A 17,792-nucleotide genomic window follows, 5' to 3' on the forward strand; every position below is an offset into this window, starting at 1 on the left:
AGAAAAGGTTTGCTACTTCCTATGACAAAATTTACAACTAGAAGAAAAATAGTTACAAAATATTTTTGCTAATAATTTGAATTTGTTGCAGGAGCAGGCTCTTCTCAGCTACTTCTGCAGCCAAAGACATGGAAACTCGGGAAGGAGATGATGATGATGGCCGTACGATATATTTTTGTAGTGTAAATCAAGCATTCGTCAAGCTCCGCCACTGGTGTGTTTTTCGGGTTTATATATTTTTACAGCCTTTTCTATTGGTATTTGTTTTGCTTAGATTTTGTTTTGTACATGCTATTAGCTGAATCAAATAGTGATTTATTGCCCGCATGATTTCCCTTCTCTGTTCCTGTGATTGTAGGCTAGCAACATTATATAGGTGTTCATTGGTGATACAATAGAAATCAATTGTTGCTAGCTCCAGGAGCGAACCTGGCCCAACTCTGCCAGGTGGTTTTTGTGATGCATTGACAGTTAACAAATTGGCGCCATGCAGTTCAGCAATTACCACATTCTACAAAGTGAAATTTGCTCCAAGGAAGTTCCTTCTTTGTGATTGCACCAACTATTTTTTCTAAGTGGAAATAAAAAGAAGTCACATGTATCTCGTGTCGCCGGTCTAGTTAACATTTGAGAAAGCATATGCTTTGGTACACCCCCTTGTCTTGCCATCCATTTTTGCATCGCGATTCATGCAAGCACATTTTCCTTTTTTGTTTCTTCCAAATAAAAGAACATATGAATTTCAAACTTTACAGGACAACAAAACATTCTAACTAAAATGTGGGAAAAACTTTCAGATTTTCTAGTAAGAATGTTTTGTTGTCTTGAAAGTTTGAAGTTCATATGTTGTTTTGTTTTGAAGAAACAAAAAAGAGAAAATTTCATGTACTAAGTTAGTTGTGTAGCATAGATCTCAAAGCAACATTGAAGGGTATGGATGATGTGCGAAGCGGAAAACGTCTTGCCTCGTATCGAGGGGACGCTGCGTATATTATAGGCAGGGGTGCGAGTCCTGCTAACGCATACAGTTAAGATTACAGGAGGGATTACAACTTGGAGATCAAGCTAGGAAGAGATAGAGTTGTAGTTACAGAAGATAAACATCTCCTAGCCTATAACCGAAGACTCCTGCTAAGATACGCTACAAGTCGCCCGAGTACATTGGACACGTACGACAGACTTGATATCTGAAGTTTAACAGATGATAGGTGCCCGAAAGCCTGAGCTTTAAGAATCCACGTCCGTCTATATCATCTGATACAGGAGACATACCAAAGGACTCAAGCATGTGTTGTTATTCGGTTGGCTGCAGGAATGATGCACCCAGGAATTCTGCTATATTATTAGGAGGATTTTGATTGGCAGTATCAAAATGGGTGCTATAGTTTAGGGGAAAATGCATGGTTTGTCATCTTATGCGGAAACAAAAAATTTGGAGCAATGTAGTTTATACTTAGCACATGTATTTTTCAGAAAGCACTTGGAAAACATGGAAGAGGATCGAGAAAAATGATCGATCAATAACTCACTCAAGATGATGGACAATAAAGTAGCAAGATGTCTCGCATGCGTGCATGATATGCATTCAAGTCACGGTAATGAATGACACGCCAACCCTCGCTGATGTTAGTTGTGTAATATATAGATGACAGCTCAAGCGCCATCGTTCATTCAAGCAAGGACAATAGTCGTCAAACTTTTGACACCATGTCCAATTCTCCAAATTGGCATAAGCATGTGTAGGTCAATACCGAGAGCAAAAGTGAACAAGAAACACATAGGACTATGAGGCGTCGAGAAAATATCACATGCCTACATGCGACTTCGCAGAGCTAGACTGGCAAGAAACTTGGAAAAGTCCGTAAGAAGACGTATTGTGTGTGATTATCCATCCACGTGCTATCTGGATGAAGCGACTTAGCAGGCAAGTTGAGGTCGAGGGGCAACTAATTGTGCTCATGTACTCTAAACGAGATCTGAAGGAAGCTATGAAGTTGCTCTTGCTGCATCTTGCTTTGTAGAAATTAGAACTGAAAAATCTGCTCGGTGCTATTTCTGTATTAGCTTTCTTTCTCAACATAATAAACAAACAAGCAAACATGATATTATTTTCTGTTTTTAAACATTATTAGCTCAGCAAGCCACCGGAATATGTACATAAATCAACGAAGATGAATAAATGTTGTACCGGCACTTGCCTATTGACAGGCGCCACCTACATAGCCCTTCAGGCATTCAGCACCTAAAGCCAAACAAACCTCAAGGTCCTTTAGAAGATCTCAATCTGCATGCCGGGGTAGTCTTTGGGTGAAAAAAAGTCCAAGGAACATACCCTGCCTCTTCTTATATCATGCTCTAACCCTTCCCATATCCAAAGACACGGTCATATGTCGTCAACCTTGGAGGATATCTGCCTCAGAGCCACTGCATATCAAGGATGCACGATACCACCTCAAGATGACTTCTTAGACCGATAAACCCTGAAACCTCGAACTACTAAAGATGATGGTGGGTGCGCGGCCGAAAATGCCAGCAAGCATCAGGCTGGTTAGAAAACCCTACCGAAACATGTCAAAACATCAGAAAATTTAAGGGCAGCCAAAAGTTATATAACAACACAAGCAACATTGGAGAGTGAAACTAAAGAGTTATCCTTCTATTAAATTAAATTTAACATTCCAAATTATAGTTCCATGTAATCAAATCTAATATAAGCAGACATCGTTTGTCTCAAAAGATAAACAGGAGACATGCATCTGAGGAAGAGGGATACTTACATTTAGCTCGAGCTTTTCCAGAAGAGGGTCGACCTCTAGAAGACTCACTAAACAAAGAATACCATTTCTGGCTCTCTAAGTTCCTGAGAATACTTGCAATCACCTCCAGTTTTCTCAGATGAGTGAAATTCATCAGGCACTTTGAAAATTCTGGATGGTCGTACCACATAGACAAACAAAAACATGGCAAATCTAGCTGAGTAGCTAGTTTCATAGGCACAGGTATCTTAAATTGATGATGCGTCATGGGGTAATTCACTTCAATAAATGCATAAGCTACATATATGACATAATATACAGAAATATTGATGACTCCTATTTTTTTTTAAATAATATTGATCACTCCTACGAGGGGGGGGGGGCGCATACAAGGTTAAATCAATTGTTGGTTCACAAAGCCTTCTTAAGAAAAACATCTTCCCCCCAACCTTTGATCAATTTCTTCGCCCCCCCCCTCCAATGATCTTCGGCAAGCTCCGCCACTGCTTGGGACTTCTATCAATGCTCATGTTTCACTTTGGCATCTCCATTAGGCAAAGCACTTTGGGACTGAGCCAACCTCTTTGACTCCTGGATAAAAATGAGTCAATAAGAAACAAAAGCAGCAAAATACAAACGAATGAGTAAAGAATTATTTTACGCTCATTTAACAGTCCAATCTTAAACCTAAAAATTAGTAGGTCAAAACTGTAGTTGTGTCGATCTACAAAGAATGCATCATCAACACAAAAGTAAATCCAGACCTCACCTAAATTAAGTCTTGACACGAACATCGGCTTAAGTAGCAGGTTCCAATAGAATATAGATATATACATACAGGTCTTGCTCTCACAACTTCCGGAAGGGGGTGAAAGATGCATTGAGCATTGTGATAACTAAAACATCAAGCTGCATATGATTGCTAAAGTAGTAAAATATGATTACTACACTGTTATTGCTACACTAAAAGATGAGCCTTAGGCAAAATTTTCAGTAAAGATACACATGTGAATGAAAGGCCAATCCTAATAATACAGGCATATTTCCACTTGCAGCATCAGAAGTAGCATGTATATGTCTGTACGCTTCAACGTCATCTGGAAAAGCTTCTTCCAGCTCCTCAAGAAGATGCTTCCTCAAGCTCTCAGACAAACATGTTGACAGTATTATTTCATCATTGTAATCGGGACAAGAATGAGCTCCACTTGAAGTTCCTATAAAACACAAACCAGCTCCTCTTTTCATTGGTATTTGTTTCGCCGAGATTTTGTTCTCTCCATGCTGTTAACTGGCCCAAACTATGATGTATTGCCTGCATGCTTTCCCTTTCTCTGTTGACAGATGAATAGATACTAGCTGTCTGATGTGCTTGGTCCTGTGATTGTAGGCTAGCAGCGTTGTTTTGGTGTTCACTGACGATGGAATAGAAATCAGTTGTTGCTAGCTCCAGAAGCGAACCTAGCCCAACTCTACAAGGTGTATTTTGTGATGCGTTGACAGTTAGCAAACTGGCACTATGCAGTTCAGCAGTTCACCACATTCTGCAAACTGAAATTTGCTACAAGGAGGTTCCTTCTTTGTGATTGCGCCAACTGTTCTTTTCCAAGAGAAAAGGGAAAAAGAAGTGATATGTTTCTCGTGTTGCTGGTCTATATCCTCTGGTTCAGGACAAAGTCTTTTAGGATGCAGCCATGTGTTGTTATTCGGTTGGCTGCAAGAGTGGTGCACCCAGGAATTCTGCTATATTAGGAGGATTTTGATTGGCGGTATCAAAATGGGTGTTGTAAGTTTCATTAGAAAAAATGCATAGTTTGCCATCTATGCAGAAACAACAAACTGGTACCCGCAAAAAAAAACAAATTGGAGCAATGTAGTTTAGTTTATATTAGCACATATTTTTCGGAAAGCACTTGGAAACATGGAAGAGGATCAGGAAAGAAGATCGATCGGCAACTCCCTCAATTTGGACAGTAAAGTAGTAAGATATCTCACATTCATGCAGGATATGTGTTTAAGTCGCCAGTAATTAATGGGACACCAGTCCTTAGCTGATGTTGGTAGGGCTCCCTCCTGCATATATATAGAAGGCAACACAAGCACCATCTATCATTCACGCACAAACAACACTCATCAAACTTTGACGCCATGTACAATTCTCTAGATTGGCATGAGTCATGTGTAGGTCAACACCGAAAACAAAAATGAATGAGAAACACATAGGACTGTGAGGCGTCGGGAAAACAAGCATATCCTTGAAGTTGAGGTCGAGGGGCACACTAATCTGTTATGGTCCTAATAGCAACAGCAACAGGGATCTTTCGAATCTCTCTCACTCAAGTGGTTTGATTCAATTCAACAATCCAAATACAGAGAGAAGAGGGACAGAAGGAGGAGAGAGACGCCCTTATCAGGGTTCTTCGTCCGCACAAAAAATGATCCACTGGATACCTGCCAGCAGTGTACCTCTAACTCTAATGACCGAAGATCAGGGTGGAGACGCGGGAAAGGAGATGGCGCCAGGCACGGGAGTTAAACGAGATGGAGGGCTGAGGAACGCGACGACGACCCAAACCCAAAGGGAATGCACAAGTGACTGAAGAAAGTGCAAGAGGGAGGTGGCGTCTTTGGTTAGGCAATTCTCTCTCTCTCTCTCTCTCTCTCTCTCTCTCAATCCCTCAAAAAAAAGTTCTCTCTCTCCTCTCGATCCCAATTCTCGAACCCTGTATCCCATGTACCTCAAATTCAATATGAGAAAATGATTTGTAATCCCTACCTAGCTCGGGACATCACAATACCAAAGTCATCCCCACTAGCCACTACAAATACTACACTCAACCAAGACACTTACAACCACAACCCACTGATAACGTAGGACCCAGTTGTCTTTGGAGTGTTTCGTGGGCGGGGCTGGGGGTCGAGCTGTGACTTGTCGGTACCACCAGCCAGGTCACTAACAGTAGCTTTAGTATGAATGTTTTGCTCTGCACTCCTCCTGGTTCAGTTTCGACAGTAGTAGCTTCAGTCTGAATATTGTCCTGCATTTGCGCTGGTTCAGTTTCGACAGGTTGCTTCAGCTTACGTTGTTCTGCTTCTGCATGTTTGACCGTGGAATGAGCTCGACACTTCTCCCAACGATGCTGCATTCAGGGTGTGACATAGTCGTTGTCACGCACTCAGCTAGTGTGAAGAACGATTCCAGGAAGAAGCTAATGGAGATAAGAGGTAAACCATTCCAACTTTCCAAGTTGTTGTTACTGGAAAAGTGGGTAAGAATTAAATGTGTTTTTTTTTTTAGAAAAGGAGGATGTACCCCTGGCCTTGCATCTAGACGATGCATGCAGCCATATTATTAATTATTCACAAAGACCATACAAGGTGATACATCAATAAGAATTAAATGTGTGGTTAACGAACATGTAAGCTCTGAGGTTAACGAACATTCAGTCTGTAGGAATCAAAACTGGGTAGTTTGCTCGATCTATCCTTATTTCCTTCTTAGTGAGGGGTGGAAGTACCAAGCTTTTCATAACATAATTAGATCAGCAAGCCCCAGCATACACAAACAAACAATGATGAAACAAATGTTGTACCGGAACTCGCACTTGCCTATTGACAGGCGCCGCTTCCATAGCTCTTCAGGCATTCGGCACCCGAAGCAAAAAACAAGGTCCTTCAAAAGAGAAGGTCAGGGCACATATCCTGCCTTTCTGATGTCCATCTCTACCTTGGCCAGTGTCCAAAGACATGATCATACACCATCACCCTCGGTTCTACAGACATCCTCCTCAGAGCCATGCGCATTGTCAAGGATGCACAATACCACCTCGAGCTGACTTCCTAGACCGATAAACCCTGAAACTTCGAACTGCTTGAGATGACGGTGGGCACACAGCCGAAAATGCCAGCAAAGCTTCTGGCTCACTAGAAAACCCTACCGACACATGTGGAAGCATCTGAAATGTAAGGGTTTTGTAATGAGTTGACAGTTACTAATTTGGCAATATGCAGTTTAGTAGTTTACCACGTTCTGCAAACTGAAATTTGCTCTAAGAAAGTTTTGTCTTTGTGATTGTGCCAACTGTTTTTCCTAAGAGAAAAGAGAGAAGTTACATGTGTCTAGTGTTGTTGCTCTGTATCATCTGATTCAGGAGACAGGTCGATGGGCGAAGGATGCAGCCATATGTTGTTGTTCAGTTGGCTGCAAGAGTGATACACGCAGGAATTCTGCTATATTGGGAGGATTTTGTTTGGCAGTATCAAAATGGGTGTTGTAAGTTTCTGTGGAAAAATGCAGAGTTTGTCATCTATGCAGAAACAACAAATTTGGAGCAATGTGGTTTCTATTAGCAACATGTATCTTTCGGAAATATACTTGGAAAACATGGAAGAGGATCAAAAAAGAAGATCGATCGATAACTCATTGAAGATGATGGACAATAAAGTAGTAAGATATATCTCACATGTGTGCACAATATGCATTTAAGTTACCTATGATGAATGGCACGCCAACCCTCGGCTGATGCTGGTCGGGTTGCCTCCTCCTCCTGCATATATATAGATGACAGCACAAGCGCCATCGTTCATTCACGCGCGGACAACACTCGTCAAACTTTTGACGCCACGTACAATTCTCTAGATTGGCATGAGGTGTGTAGGTAGACAGCGAAAACAGAAATGAACGAGAAACACATAGGACTGTGAGGCGTCAGGAAAAGAACACGTGCAGGTAGGTGTCTTTGTGGAGCTAGAAAGCTTCAAAATCAGGGAAGCCTGTAAGAAGACGTATCACATATGATTATCCATCCATTCACTGTCTGGATGAGACGACTTTGCGAGCAAGTTGTCGTCAAGGGGTCATGTACTCTAAAGGAGATAAGAAGTAAGCTCTGACGTTGTTGCTTCATTTTGCTCCGATGTTGTTGCTTCATTTTGCTCCGATGTTGTTGCTTCATTTCATTATGTAGGAATCAGGACTGAAAATTTTGCTCGATACAACAAATGCTACCTTGCCTATTTCCTTATTAGCTTCTTTGTCAACATATAATAAGTAAATAAATATGATGTTTTTTCCTTCTGTTTTTTCTTAAACAAAGAAGCAACAAATGTTGTACCGGAACTCGCACTTGCCTATTGACAGACGCCACCTCCATAGTAGCCCTTCAGGCATACATCACCTTAAGCTAAACAAACCCCCAAGGTCCCTCAGAAGATCTCAATCTACACACCAGGGTTGTCTTGGGGCGAAAAAAGGTCCAAGGCTCATTCCCTGCCTCTTCTTATATCAAGACATGATCATGCACCGTCAGCCTCGGTTCTATGGACATCCGCGTCAGAGCCACCGCGTTGTCAAGGATGCACAATATCACCTCAAGCTGATCTCTTAGACCGATAAACCCTAAAACCTCGAACTGCTCGAGATGGCGATGGGCGCATGACCGAAAATGCCCGCAAGCTTCAGGCTCATTAGAAAACCTTACCGACACATGTGGAAGCACCTGAAAATTTAAGGGTTGCCGAAAGTTAGATAACAACACAAGCAGCATTGGAGACTGAAACTTAGAGTTATCCTCTATTTAAATTAAATTTCACATTCCAAATCCCAGTTCCATGCATATTACAAAAAAAAAAACAGCTCTGTGTAGTCAACTCTAGTATAAGCAGTTACAGTGCAGTCCAAACTACGGCGAACCAGATGCAACAAGCACTAAGCAGACACCGTTTGTCTCAAAAGATAAACAGGAGACATGCATTTGAGGAAGAGGGATGCTTACATTTAGCTCGAGCCTTTGCAGAAGAGGGACCATCTATAGAAGACTCACTAAACCAAGAATCCCATTTCTAGCTCTCGAGTTCCCGAGAATGCTTAGTCACCTCCAATTTTATCAGATGAGTGAACTTCATTAATTAGGCACTTTGAAAATATTTTTTATGGTGGTACTACAAAGACAAACAAAAACACCGCAAATCTAGCTCAGTAGCTAGTTTCATAGGCACATGTATGATAAATTGATGATGCATCATGGGGTAATTCACTTCAATAAATGGGTAAGCTGCATATACGACATTATACATAATATACAGAAATATTGATCACTCCTATGAGGGGGGCGCGCATACAAGGTTATACCAGTTGTTGGTTCACAAAGCCTTCCCTAAGAAAAACTATAGGAAATATAAAGAAAGATCTTGCTCTTTGCACTTGGGTCCTTCTGTCAGTGCTCAGGTTTCACTTTGGCATCACCATTAGGCAAAGCACTTCGGGACAGGGCCAACCTTTTTGACTCCTGGATAAAAATGAGTCAATAAGAAACTAAAGCAGCAAAATAAAAATGAATGATTAAGGAATTATTTTACGCTCATTTAACAGTCCAATCTTAAAGCTAAAAATTAGTAGGACAAAACCGTAGTTTTGTAAATAAATCTACAAAGAATGCATCACCAACGCAAAAGTAAATTCTGACCTCACCTAAATTAAGTCCTGACACCAAGATCAGCTTAAGTAGCAGGTTCCAATAGGTCTTGCTCTCACAACTTCAGGAAATAGGTGTCGTAAGTTCATTGGAAAATTGCACAGTTTGCCATCTATGCGGAAACAACAAACTGGTACCCGCAAAAAAACAAATTGGAGCAGTGTAGTTTACTTTATATTAGCACATATTTTCCAGAAAGCACTTGGAAAATATAGAAGAGGATCAGAAAAGAAGATCGATCAACAACTCCCTCAAGATGGACAATAAAGTAGCAAGACATCTCACTCTCACATTCGTGCTTGATATGCGTTCAAGTCACCAATAATTAATGGCCCGCCAACCCTTAGATGATGTTGGTAGGTTTCCCTCCTGCGTATATATAGATGGCAACACAAGCACCATCGATCATTCGCGCACAAACAACACTCGTCAAACTTTGACGCCATGTACAATTCTCTAGATTGGCATTAGTCATGTGGAGAAAATCGGAAGTTTGCCACTTTCAATATCAGGCTTCGCAAAACTACCACTCTCAACATTGGCTTCGTAAAAATGCCACCTAGTTCCTGTACTCTTTGATTACCATGCCATTTTTCCCTTTTCAATTACTTTTCTTTTTCTTTTCAATTTTTTGGCACCTGAAAGGACCAAAGTACCCCTGATGCTATCTTCACGTACTTTGGCATCAGATCAGCACTTGAAGCGGACGAGTGCGTGCTGCCCGCCGTGAATACCGTGCTTGCCGCATCCCTGGTTGCCAAGACTTCTTGGGTCAATGGCTGGACGCCGCCCCCATCTCCTGGACGTCGCAACGCCGCTGATTGCCTCAACGCCGTGTGCCGCCAATCTCCTCGGCGTCACGTGCCGCCGATCTCCTCGGCGTCGCGTGTTGCCCGTCACCCAGTACCGCAGTGGCGACATGGAACCCAATCTTTCTGGACGGTATTATGTTTTACCTTTCCCTTGGTTTGTTCGTTTGATTCCAGTTCAACAAAGCTCCTGATGTGACGTATGGAATCTGTGGGAAGCACAGTCATCATCCCTCATCTACTACCTGTTGATAACCATTGATGTATAAATCAGAATGATGATATACCATCTTATTGAGAAGAATTTACAACAGAAGTAGCGCTCATAATGTAAGCATTAATTAAACATAGGTAGTTTTTTCATTGTTATCCTGGTGGCAGTGATAGGCTGTCAATTTACAACAGAAGCAGTGCTCATAATGTAAACTTAATTACAAAGGGAAGTAGTAAATTATGTTGAGGAACTAGAGGATGATTACACATATTTTTTGCATTGGATGTCATAATTTAAGTTGAGCTAGATACATGCATTGTAGAAATCTGATCACTAACTCAGTCTTGTGTTCATGTTTTCCTAATTGTCTGGAATAGGCATGATTCAGAGGTCGCGCTTGGTAGCAGTACTAGTACTGATAATCCATATTTATTGGTTGAGGCTTCTTCAACTGTACAACCAACACCACCTATCATAGAAGCTGACTGGGATAACTTACAAATAGTAGAGACACATGATGATGAAGGTAGAATTGAACTAGTGAGTGAGGATCAGCTATGTGAGATTTTGGGCTTGAAGGATGACGAAGAAGAGAAAAAAAGAAAGACTGAACCAAAGCGTCGTAGAATGGTTGAGCAGGGGATCGATAATGAAGGTGCTGCCATTCCTGTTAGTGATGCCATACCAAATGAAGTAGTGATTACATATGATAAGGACCAGCCAAAAATGGACCTTGGCACTATGTATCCATCAATGAAGGAATTTAGGTTAGCAGTAAGACAATTTGCCATCAATGAAGAGTTTGATCTAGGCACGGAGAAGTCAGATAAGAAGAGATTTAGAGGGTTCTGCAAGTCAAGTGAAGATTGCCCTTGGAGAATTGTTGGCAGCCTACAGGATGATAAATGTACTATAAAGGTGAAATATGGATAACTATCTAACCTCCATTTATTAATTATAAATTACGTATGTGTGTATGTCTGTCCTATTTTACTATCTAATATCCATTCCTTCTAAAACTGTATATGTGCAGGTCACGGTCTTAGTTGATCGACATGATTGTATTTCAAGCAGCAGAGTGAAGACCATAACACCATCTCAGAACTGGGTTGCTAGCAAGGCTGTCAGTATCCTTAGAGATTCACCCAGTATGGGTGCTAAAGAATTACAGAAAAAGTTGCATGAAGAATACTCTGTCACAATTTCATATGACACGGTTTGGAGGGGAAAAGAAAAAGCTCTCGCTGAGGTTTATCGTAAATGGGAAGAGAGTTTTGAGATGTTATACAGATGGAAGGCTGAGGTACTCAAGAGGTCACCTGGAAGTGTTGTGGAGATTGAAGTACTAGAAATAGATGGTAATGTGTACTTTCATCGGTTTTTTTGTGCACTTAAACCATGCATTGATGGTTTTCTGGAAGGATGTAGGCCACATCTAAGTATAGATTCTACTGCATTGAATGGAAGGTGGAATGGCCATTTAGCCTCAGCTACAGCAGTTGATGGTCACAATTGGATGTATCCACTTGCTTTTGGGTTCATAGCATCTGAGACGGAAAACAATTGGACTTGGTTTATGAATCAACTTAAGAAGGCAATAGGAGATCCTCCACTTCTTGCAGTATCCTGCAGCAAGAGAGATACACGCAGGAATTCTGATATATTGGGAGGATTTTGTTTGGCAGTATCAAAATGGGCATTGTAAGTTTCTGTGGGAAAAATGCACAGTTTGCTATCTATGCAGAAACAACAAATTTGGAGCAGTGTGGTTTATATTAGCAACATGTATCTTTAGGACATATACTTGGAAAACATGGAAGAGGATCAAAAAAGAAGATCGATCAATAACTCACTGAAGATGATGGACAATAAAGTAGTAAGATATATATCACATGTGTGCACAATATGCATTTAGGTTACCTGTAATGAATGGCACCCGAACCCTCGGCTGATGTTGGTTGGGTTGCCTCCTCCTGCATATATATAGACGACAGCACAAGCGCCATCGTTCATTCACGCACAGACAACACTCGTCATTCACGCACGGACAACAATCGTCAAACTTTTGACGCCATGTATAATTCTCTAGATTGGCATGAGGTGTGTAGGTAGACAGTGAAAACAAAAATGAACGAGAAACACATAGGACTGTGAGGCGTCGGGAAAAGATCATGTGCATGTAGGTGTCTTCGTGGACCTAAAAAGCTTCAAATTTCAGGGAAGCCTGTAAGAAGCCGTATCACACATGATTATCCATCCATTCACTATTTGGATGAGACGACTCTGCGAGCAAGTTGTCGTCAAGGGGCACACTAATTGTGGTCACGTACTCTAAAGGAGATCAGAAGTAAGCGCTGATGTTGTTGCTTCATGTTGCCCCAATGTTGTTGCTTCATTTTATTAAGTAGGAATCAGGACTGAAAAATTTGCTCGATACAACAAATGCTACCTTGCCTATTTCCTTATTAGCTCTTGATCAATGATCAACATATAACAACTAAATAAATATGATGTTTTTTCCTTCTGGTTTTTTTCATAAACAAAGAAGCAACAAATGTTTTACCGGAACTCACACTTGTCAATATTTTTCTTAAACAAAGAAGCAACAAATGTTTTACCGGAACTCGCACTTGCCTATTGACAGACGCCACCTCCATAGTAACCCTTCAGGCATACATCACCTTAAGCTAAACAAACCCCCAAGGTCCCTCAGAAGATCTCAATCTACACACCAGGGTAGTCTTGGGGCGAAAAAAGGTCCAAGGTTCATTCCCTGCCTCTTCTTATATCAAGATACAAACTCCGCCCAGTGTGCAAAGACACGATCAAGTGTCGTCACTCCTCACTCGTCACCCTTGGTCCTATGAACATCCGCCTCCCAGCAAGCTTCAGGATCATTAGAAAACCCTATCGACACATGTCGAAGCATCTGAAAATTTAAGGGCTGCCGAAAGATGGATAACAACACAAGCATCATTGGAGAGTGAAACTAAGTTATCCTTCTATTTAAATTAAATTTAACATTCCAAATTACAGTTCCATGTAGTCAAATCTAGTATAAGCAGTTACAGACTTACAGTGTGCAAACTACGGCGAACCAAATGCAACAAGCACTAAGCAGACATCGTTTGTCCCAAGAAGATAAACATGAGACATGCATCTGAGGAAGAGGGACAGTTACATTTAGCTCGAGCCTTTTGCAAAAGAGGGGCCACCACCTCTAGAAGACTCACTAAATGAAGAATCCCATTTCTGGCTCTCGAGTTCCTGAGAATACTTACAGGCACGTCCAGTTTTATCAGATGAGTGAACTTCATCAGGCACTTTGAAACTTCTTGATGGTGGTACTACATAGACAAACAAAAACACGACAAATCTAGCTGAGTAACTAGTTTCATAGGCACAGGTATGATAAATTGATGATGCATCATGGGGTAATTCACTTCAATAAATGGGTAAGCTGAACACATAATATTATGACATAATATACATAAATATTGATCACTCCTATGAGGGAGCAGCACATACAAGGTTATATCAGTTGTTGGTTCACAAAGCCTTCCTAAGAAAAACTATAGGAAATATAAAGCAAGATCTTGCTCTTTGCACTTGGGTTATTCTGTCAATGCTCAGGTTTCACTTTGGCATCTCCATTAGGCAAAGCACTTTGGGACTGAGCCAACCTCTTTGACCCCTGGATAAAAATAAATGAATGATTAAAGAATTATTTTACGCTCATTTAACAGTCCAATCTTAAAACTAAAAATTAGGACGAAACCGTAGTTGTGTAAATCTACAAAGAGCATCGCCAACACAAAAGTAAATTCTGACCTCACCTAAATTAAGTCCTAACGCCAAGATCGGCTTAAATAGCAGGTTCCAATAGAACGTAGATATATACAGGTCTTGCTCTCACAACTTCCAGAAGGGGGCGAAAGATGCATTCAGCATTGTGATAACTAAAACATGAGGCTGCATATGATTGCTAAAGTAGTGAAATATTATCACTACACTGTTATTGGTCCACTTGAAGATGAGTGTTAAGCAAAATTTTCAGTAAAGATACACATGTGAAGGAACAGCCAATCCTAAGAATGCAGGCGCATTTCCACTTACAGCAGCAGAGGTAGCACGTATCTGTCTGTACGCTTCAGCGTCATCTGGAAAAGCTTCTTCCAGCTCCTCAAGAAGATGCTTCCTCAGGCTCTGAGAAAAACATATTGACAATATCATTTCATCATTGTAATCGAGAACCAGCTCCTCTTGGGCGTTGTTTGGATAAGAGGCGGTATATGGAAAACGAGTTTGTACCAGGATTTTAGCAAAATCAGTTTTGCTAATTGATTTTTGGATTACCAATTTACATAATAACACGTTTGGGTTTGGAAAAGGGTAAAACTGGCTTGTGTATTTCCTTGTTTGGATAGATAACGATTAGCTTCCTTCCGTGACCTTCTCTCTCTTACTAACCCCAATTTTGGCCATTGCTGATGGCTTCGCAAGCTCCACCTGCGATTCTTCTTCTGTAGTTCGTTCTCAGCCCGTGGACGCCGGTGCACTCCTCCCCTTGTTTTGCGATGCCGGTGCACTCCTCCCAACGGGACGGCCTCGACGAGTTCGCGCAGAGAGGCTTCCCTGGTCGCCCATAGGCTCTGAACAAGGAGAGCTGCTGCTCGCGCTAATCCCGCAGTCTGCCGCCCCTCGGCGCTTGCCGTACAGGAGCGCCCCTCGTCGGCCCACATAGGTTCTGCTTGGGGAGCTGCTCCTCGAGTTCATCCCGTAGGTCCACCGCCCCTCGACGCCGGCTGTCCAGGAACATCCCTTGTCGCCCCGCATAGGATCTGCGCGGGGAGAACTGCTCCTCGAGCTCATCCGGCATGTCCGCCGCACCTCGATGCCGGACGTCCAGAGCATCCCTCTCGGCACCACATAGGTTCTGCTCGGGTCGAGTTGATTTGCAGGTCCGCCGCCCCTCAGACGCTGCCGTCCAGGCGCATCCGTACCATGCTCGACGCCGGCCACTTGACGGCGGCCATGTCGGGGCTGGAGGTGAGCGGCAGAAAACGCAAAACTGGCGCCACGAAGCTGTTGGGAAACGAGCCGTCGGAGGGGGAAGCGGTTACGATCACGTATATAGCGATCACGATTTTAGAAAAACGGATAATAGTAGATTTCCCACAAACCTGAAATCCAGGGTTTTGGAGAACCAAGTTTCCTATATACGTGGATTAGTGATCGTAGCCAAACAAGATTTTAGTCTGTTGAACCGTTTTCCTGGTTTATAGAGAACAGATTCTGTACATACGCCCTATCCAAACAACGCCTTGAAGTTCGTATAAAACACAGACAAAAAAAGTATCATAATAGTAGAGGAAACAATTAAACGAGCTTCTTGCGTCAATTTTGATCAAGAGTTCAGGACATATATCAGTGCACAAAGTCATACGAACTTTGACACGTAGAGTTGGAAGCAAAACATCACAGAAGAAAAATAGCAGGGCAAACATGGTGAAATGAATGCACAGCTTGAATTATAGTCAGAAGTACAAACGTAGCGATGAGGATACGAGGAGGTGAAAAGAAAAGTAGCCTCTCCTTATCACGGCCAAGATGATTTTATCACAAATTGAATTCATGGCTATCCGTGCACCAATAAATTATAACGAACGAACACTACAGAGTGGTGGGCCTTAGAGCTAGAGGTACACGTATTGGACATAAAATTGCATCTGCTGTTCTTATAAAGCTCGATAATACAGAGACAGGAATCTGCATCAACAACACAACAAAAACTGGTCCCACAGTTCTACATTCAGTTAGGGCAGATTACTGGCAGTCAATGGGGGTAACATGGAACACCAGAAAAGCTTTGAAAATGAAAAGTATTCTTAACAACTGATTGGCAGTAGTTTGTACACCATTACCAATTTAAAGTGGATAGGAAGGGGTTATTCTGTTCTTCTTAAGAATAAGTTGTTAAAGTGCAACTAAATTGCATGAAGGAATTTAATTCATGAAAACAGAGATGGATTCCCGTGATTGTAGTTTGGATGCCACTATATGGAATGAGATGGCTATGCTGGTTCCCTTTCACATGGCCAACACAATTTATCCCCTTCAAACTACACCAATGTCGACTTATATGAAAAAGCAGACTTCCCTGGCAGTAATACCAGTTATTATTTTCATCAAAAAGTTCCACTCAAAATAGATCAACAAGCTTTGTCAGTGTCGCTAATCTTCATCCATTGTGTCCTAAAATGCTACAAACTCTATCGAGTATATCTATGGGCTCGATTGGTTCATAGACAAACTTTTCCACACTTTCAACAACGATGCAAGCCATTCGTACCTTGAAAGCATCGGTCTTGCCCTTGGTGATCTGGTTCTTGGCGATGCAGCTGTTGAGCACGTCCCTGGTGAACTCATCGGGGTTCTTCCCGTCATCAATCAAACTAACAGCACAAGCAAAAAATCAGGAACACACAGTTCAGGCGAGAGGGTCAACAGCAAGGAGCGACGGAGCAAGAGACGAGACCAAACGATCTCACTTGACGACCTCCATGGGCACCTGGATGTTGCACCCGTCGGCGAGCTTCTGCATCGTGTCGAGCTCCGCCACGAGCGCGTTCCTGCACCGTACAACACACCAAACCTAAGGGATCCGCGCACGCAGAAAGGCCGCGGGATGAAATGGGGGGCGGGGGGGAGGCTTGCTGCGGGGGGTGCGGGGAGGCGAGGGAGCTTACAGGCGCTGGAGGAGGGGGAGCTGGGACGCGGAGCTGAAGGAGGAGACGTTGAGGTTGAGCTGGTGGAGCAGGCCCAGGGTCTTCTGGATCGAGCCCGTGACCTGCGCCAGGTTCTGCTTCGACGGGTCCTCGGGACGGTCCCCTCCCGCAACCCCTTGTACGCCGTTACCGGAAGCGGCGGCGGCCGCGGCGGCGGCAGCGGAAGAAGAGTTCGGGGCGGTGCTGTCCATGCCGAAGTCGGAGGGGGAGATGACGGGGAGCTCTTTTTTCTTTCTTTTTTAGATTTTTTTTTTTGAGTATGCGCCGGCTAGGAGTTCTGGCGCCCCTGCAGAAATGGGCCGGCCCATTTCACCACTCGCGATGCAGTCCGTCGCCTGGGCGCTTTGGTTCGTCGCTCGACGGTTGAACGGTCGACGGTTGACCAGTTGACCGTCAGTCGTTGACTTCTCCAAGGGCATTGAAAATAAATATTCAGAAATTTGGAAAAAAAAGTTCATCGGTTTTAAAAAGGTCCATCGAACTTGAAAAAAATCATAAATTTGAAAAAAACAATCATCAAATTTGAAGAAAACCAAGATTTGGAAAAATGTTTATCAAATTTGAAAAAGTTAATGCACTTTGAGTTGTGGACCTCCAATTAAGTTGTGGAGCTCGCCCCAATCTTGTTTGTGAAGGTATCAGTCGCCGTCTCCAAGGGCATTGCATAGTGGAATCGTGGCACCTTGTATCTTGCGAGGGCGCGAGGAGAATAGAATGAGCCATTTGTGGCGTTTGATGAGCAGTGCGCCGCCACA

The 17,792-nt window shown here is 42.6% G+C and overlaps 1 protein-coding gene and 1 pseudogene across 4 annotated transcripts; one reads left to right on the top strand and one right to left on the bottom strand.

Moving 5' to 3' along the window:
• The window catches only part of LOC141020562 (U-box domain-containing protein 4-like), a 28,395-nt pseudogene extending 28,244 nt beyond the window's left edge, over positions 1 to 151 (top strand).
• Positions 152 to 12,751: 12,600 nt separating this feature from the next.
• LOC109760079 (mediator of RNA polymerase II transcription subunit 10b) lies at positions 12,752 to 17,280 on the bottom strand. Of its 4 annotated transcripts, XR_006672471.2 has the most exons (8): positions 16,999 to 17,280; positions 16,801 to 16,881; positions 16,602 to 16,704; positions 14,366 to 14,455; positions 13,778 to 13,943; positions 13,531 to 13,596; positions 13,327 to 13,409; positions 12,752 to 13,193 (listed from the first exon to the last, which is right to left on the bottom strand). XR_006672471.2 is itself a non-coding variant. In XM_020318921.4 (5 exons), the coding sequence occupies exons 1-5, from the start codon at positions 17,226 to 17,228 to the stop codon at positions 13,872 to 13,874; spliced, it is 576 nt and encodes a 191-aa protein (XP_020174510.1). In that variant the 5' UTR covers positions 17,229 to 17,280; the 3' UTR covers positions 13,677 to 13,871. The 4 variants fall into 4 exon arrangements, 1 of the variants encoding a protein (XP_020174510.1); XR_012205530.1 differs by having other exon boundaries at positions 13,327 to 13,596; XR_002232298.3 differs by lacking the exon at positions 12,752 to 13,193 and having other exon boundaries at positions 13,230 to 13,596.
• Positions 17,281 to 17,792: the final 512 nt, after the last annotated feature.

The sequence above is a fragment of the Aegilops tauschii genome, chromosome 3 (assembly GCF_002575655.3).
Source record: "Aegilops tauschii subsp. strangulata cultivar AL8/78 chromosome 3, Aet v6.0, whole genome shotgun sequence".
NCBI classification, from domain to species: Eukaryota; Viridiplantae; Streptophyta; class Magnoliopsida; order Poales; family Poaceae; genus Aegilops; species Aegilops tauschii.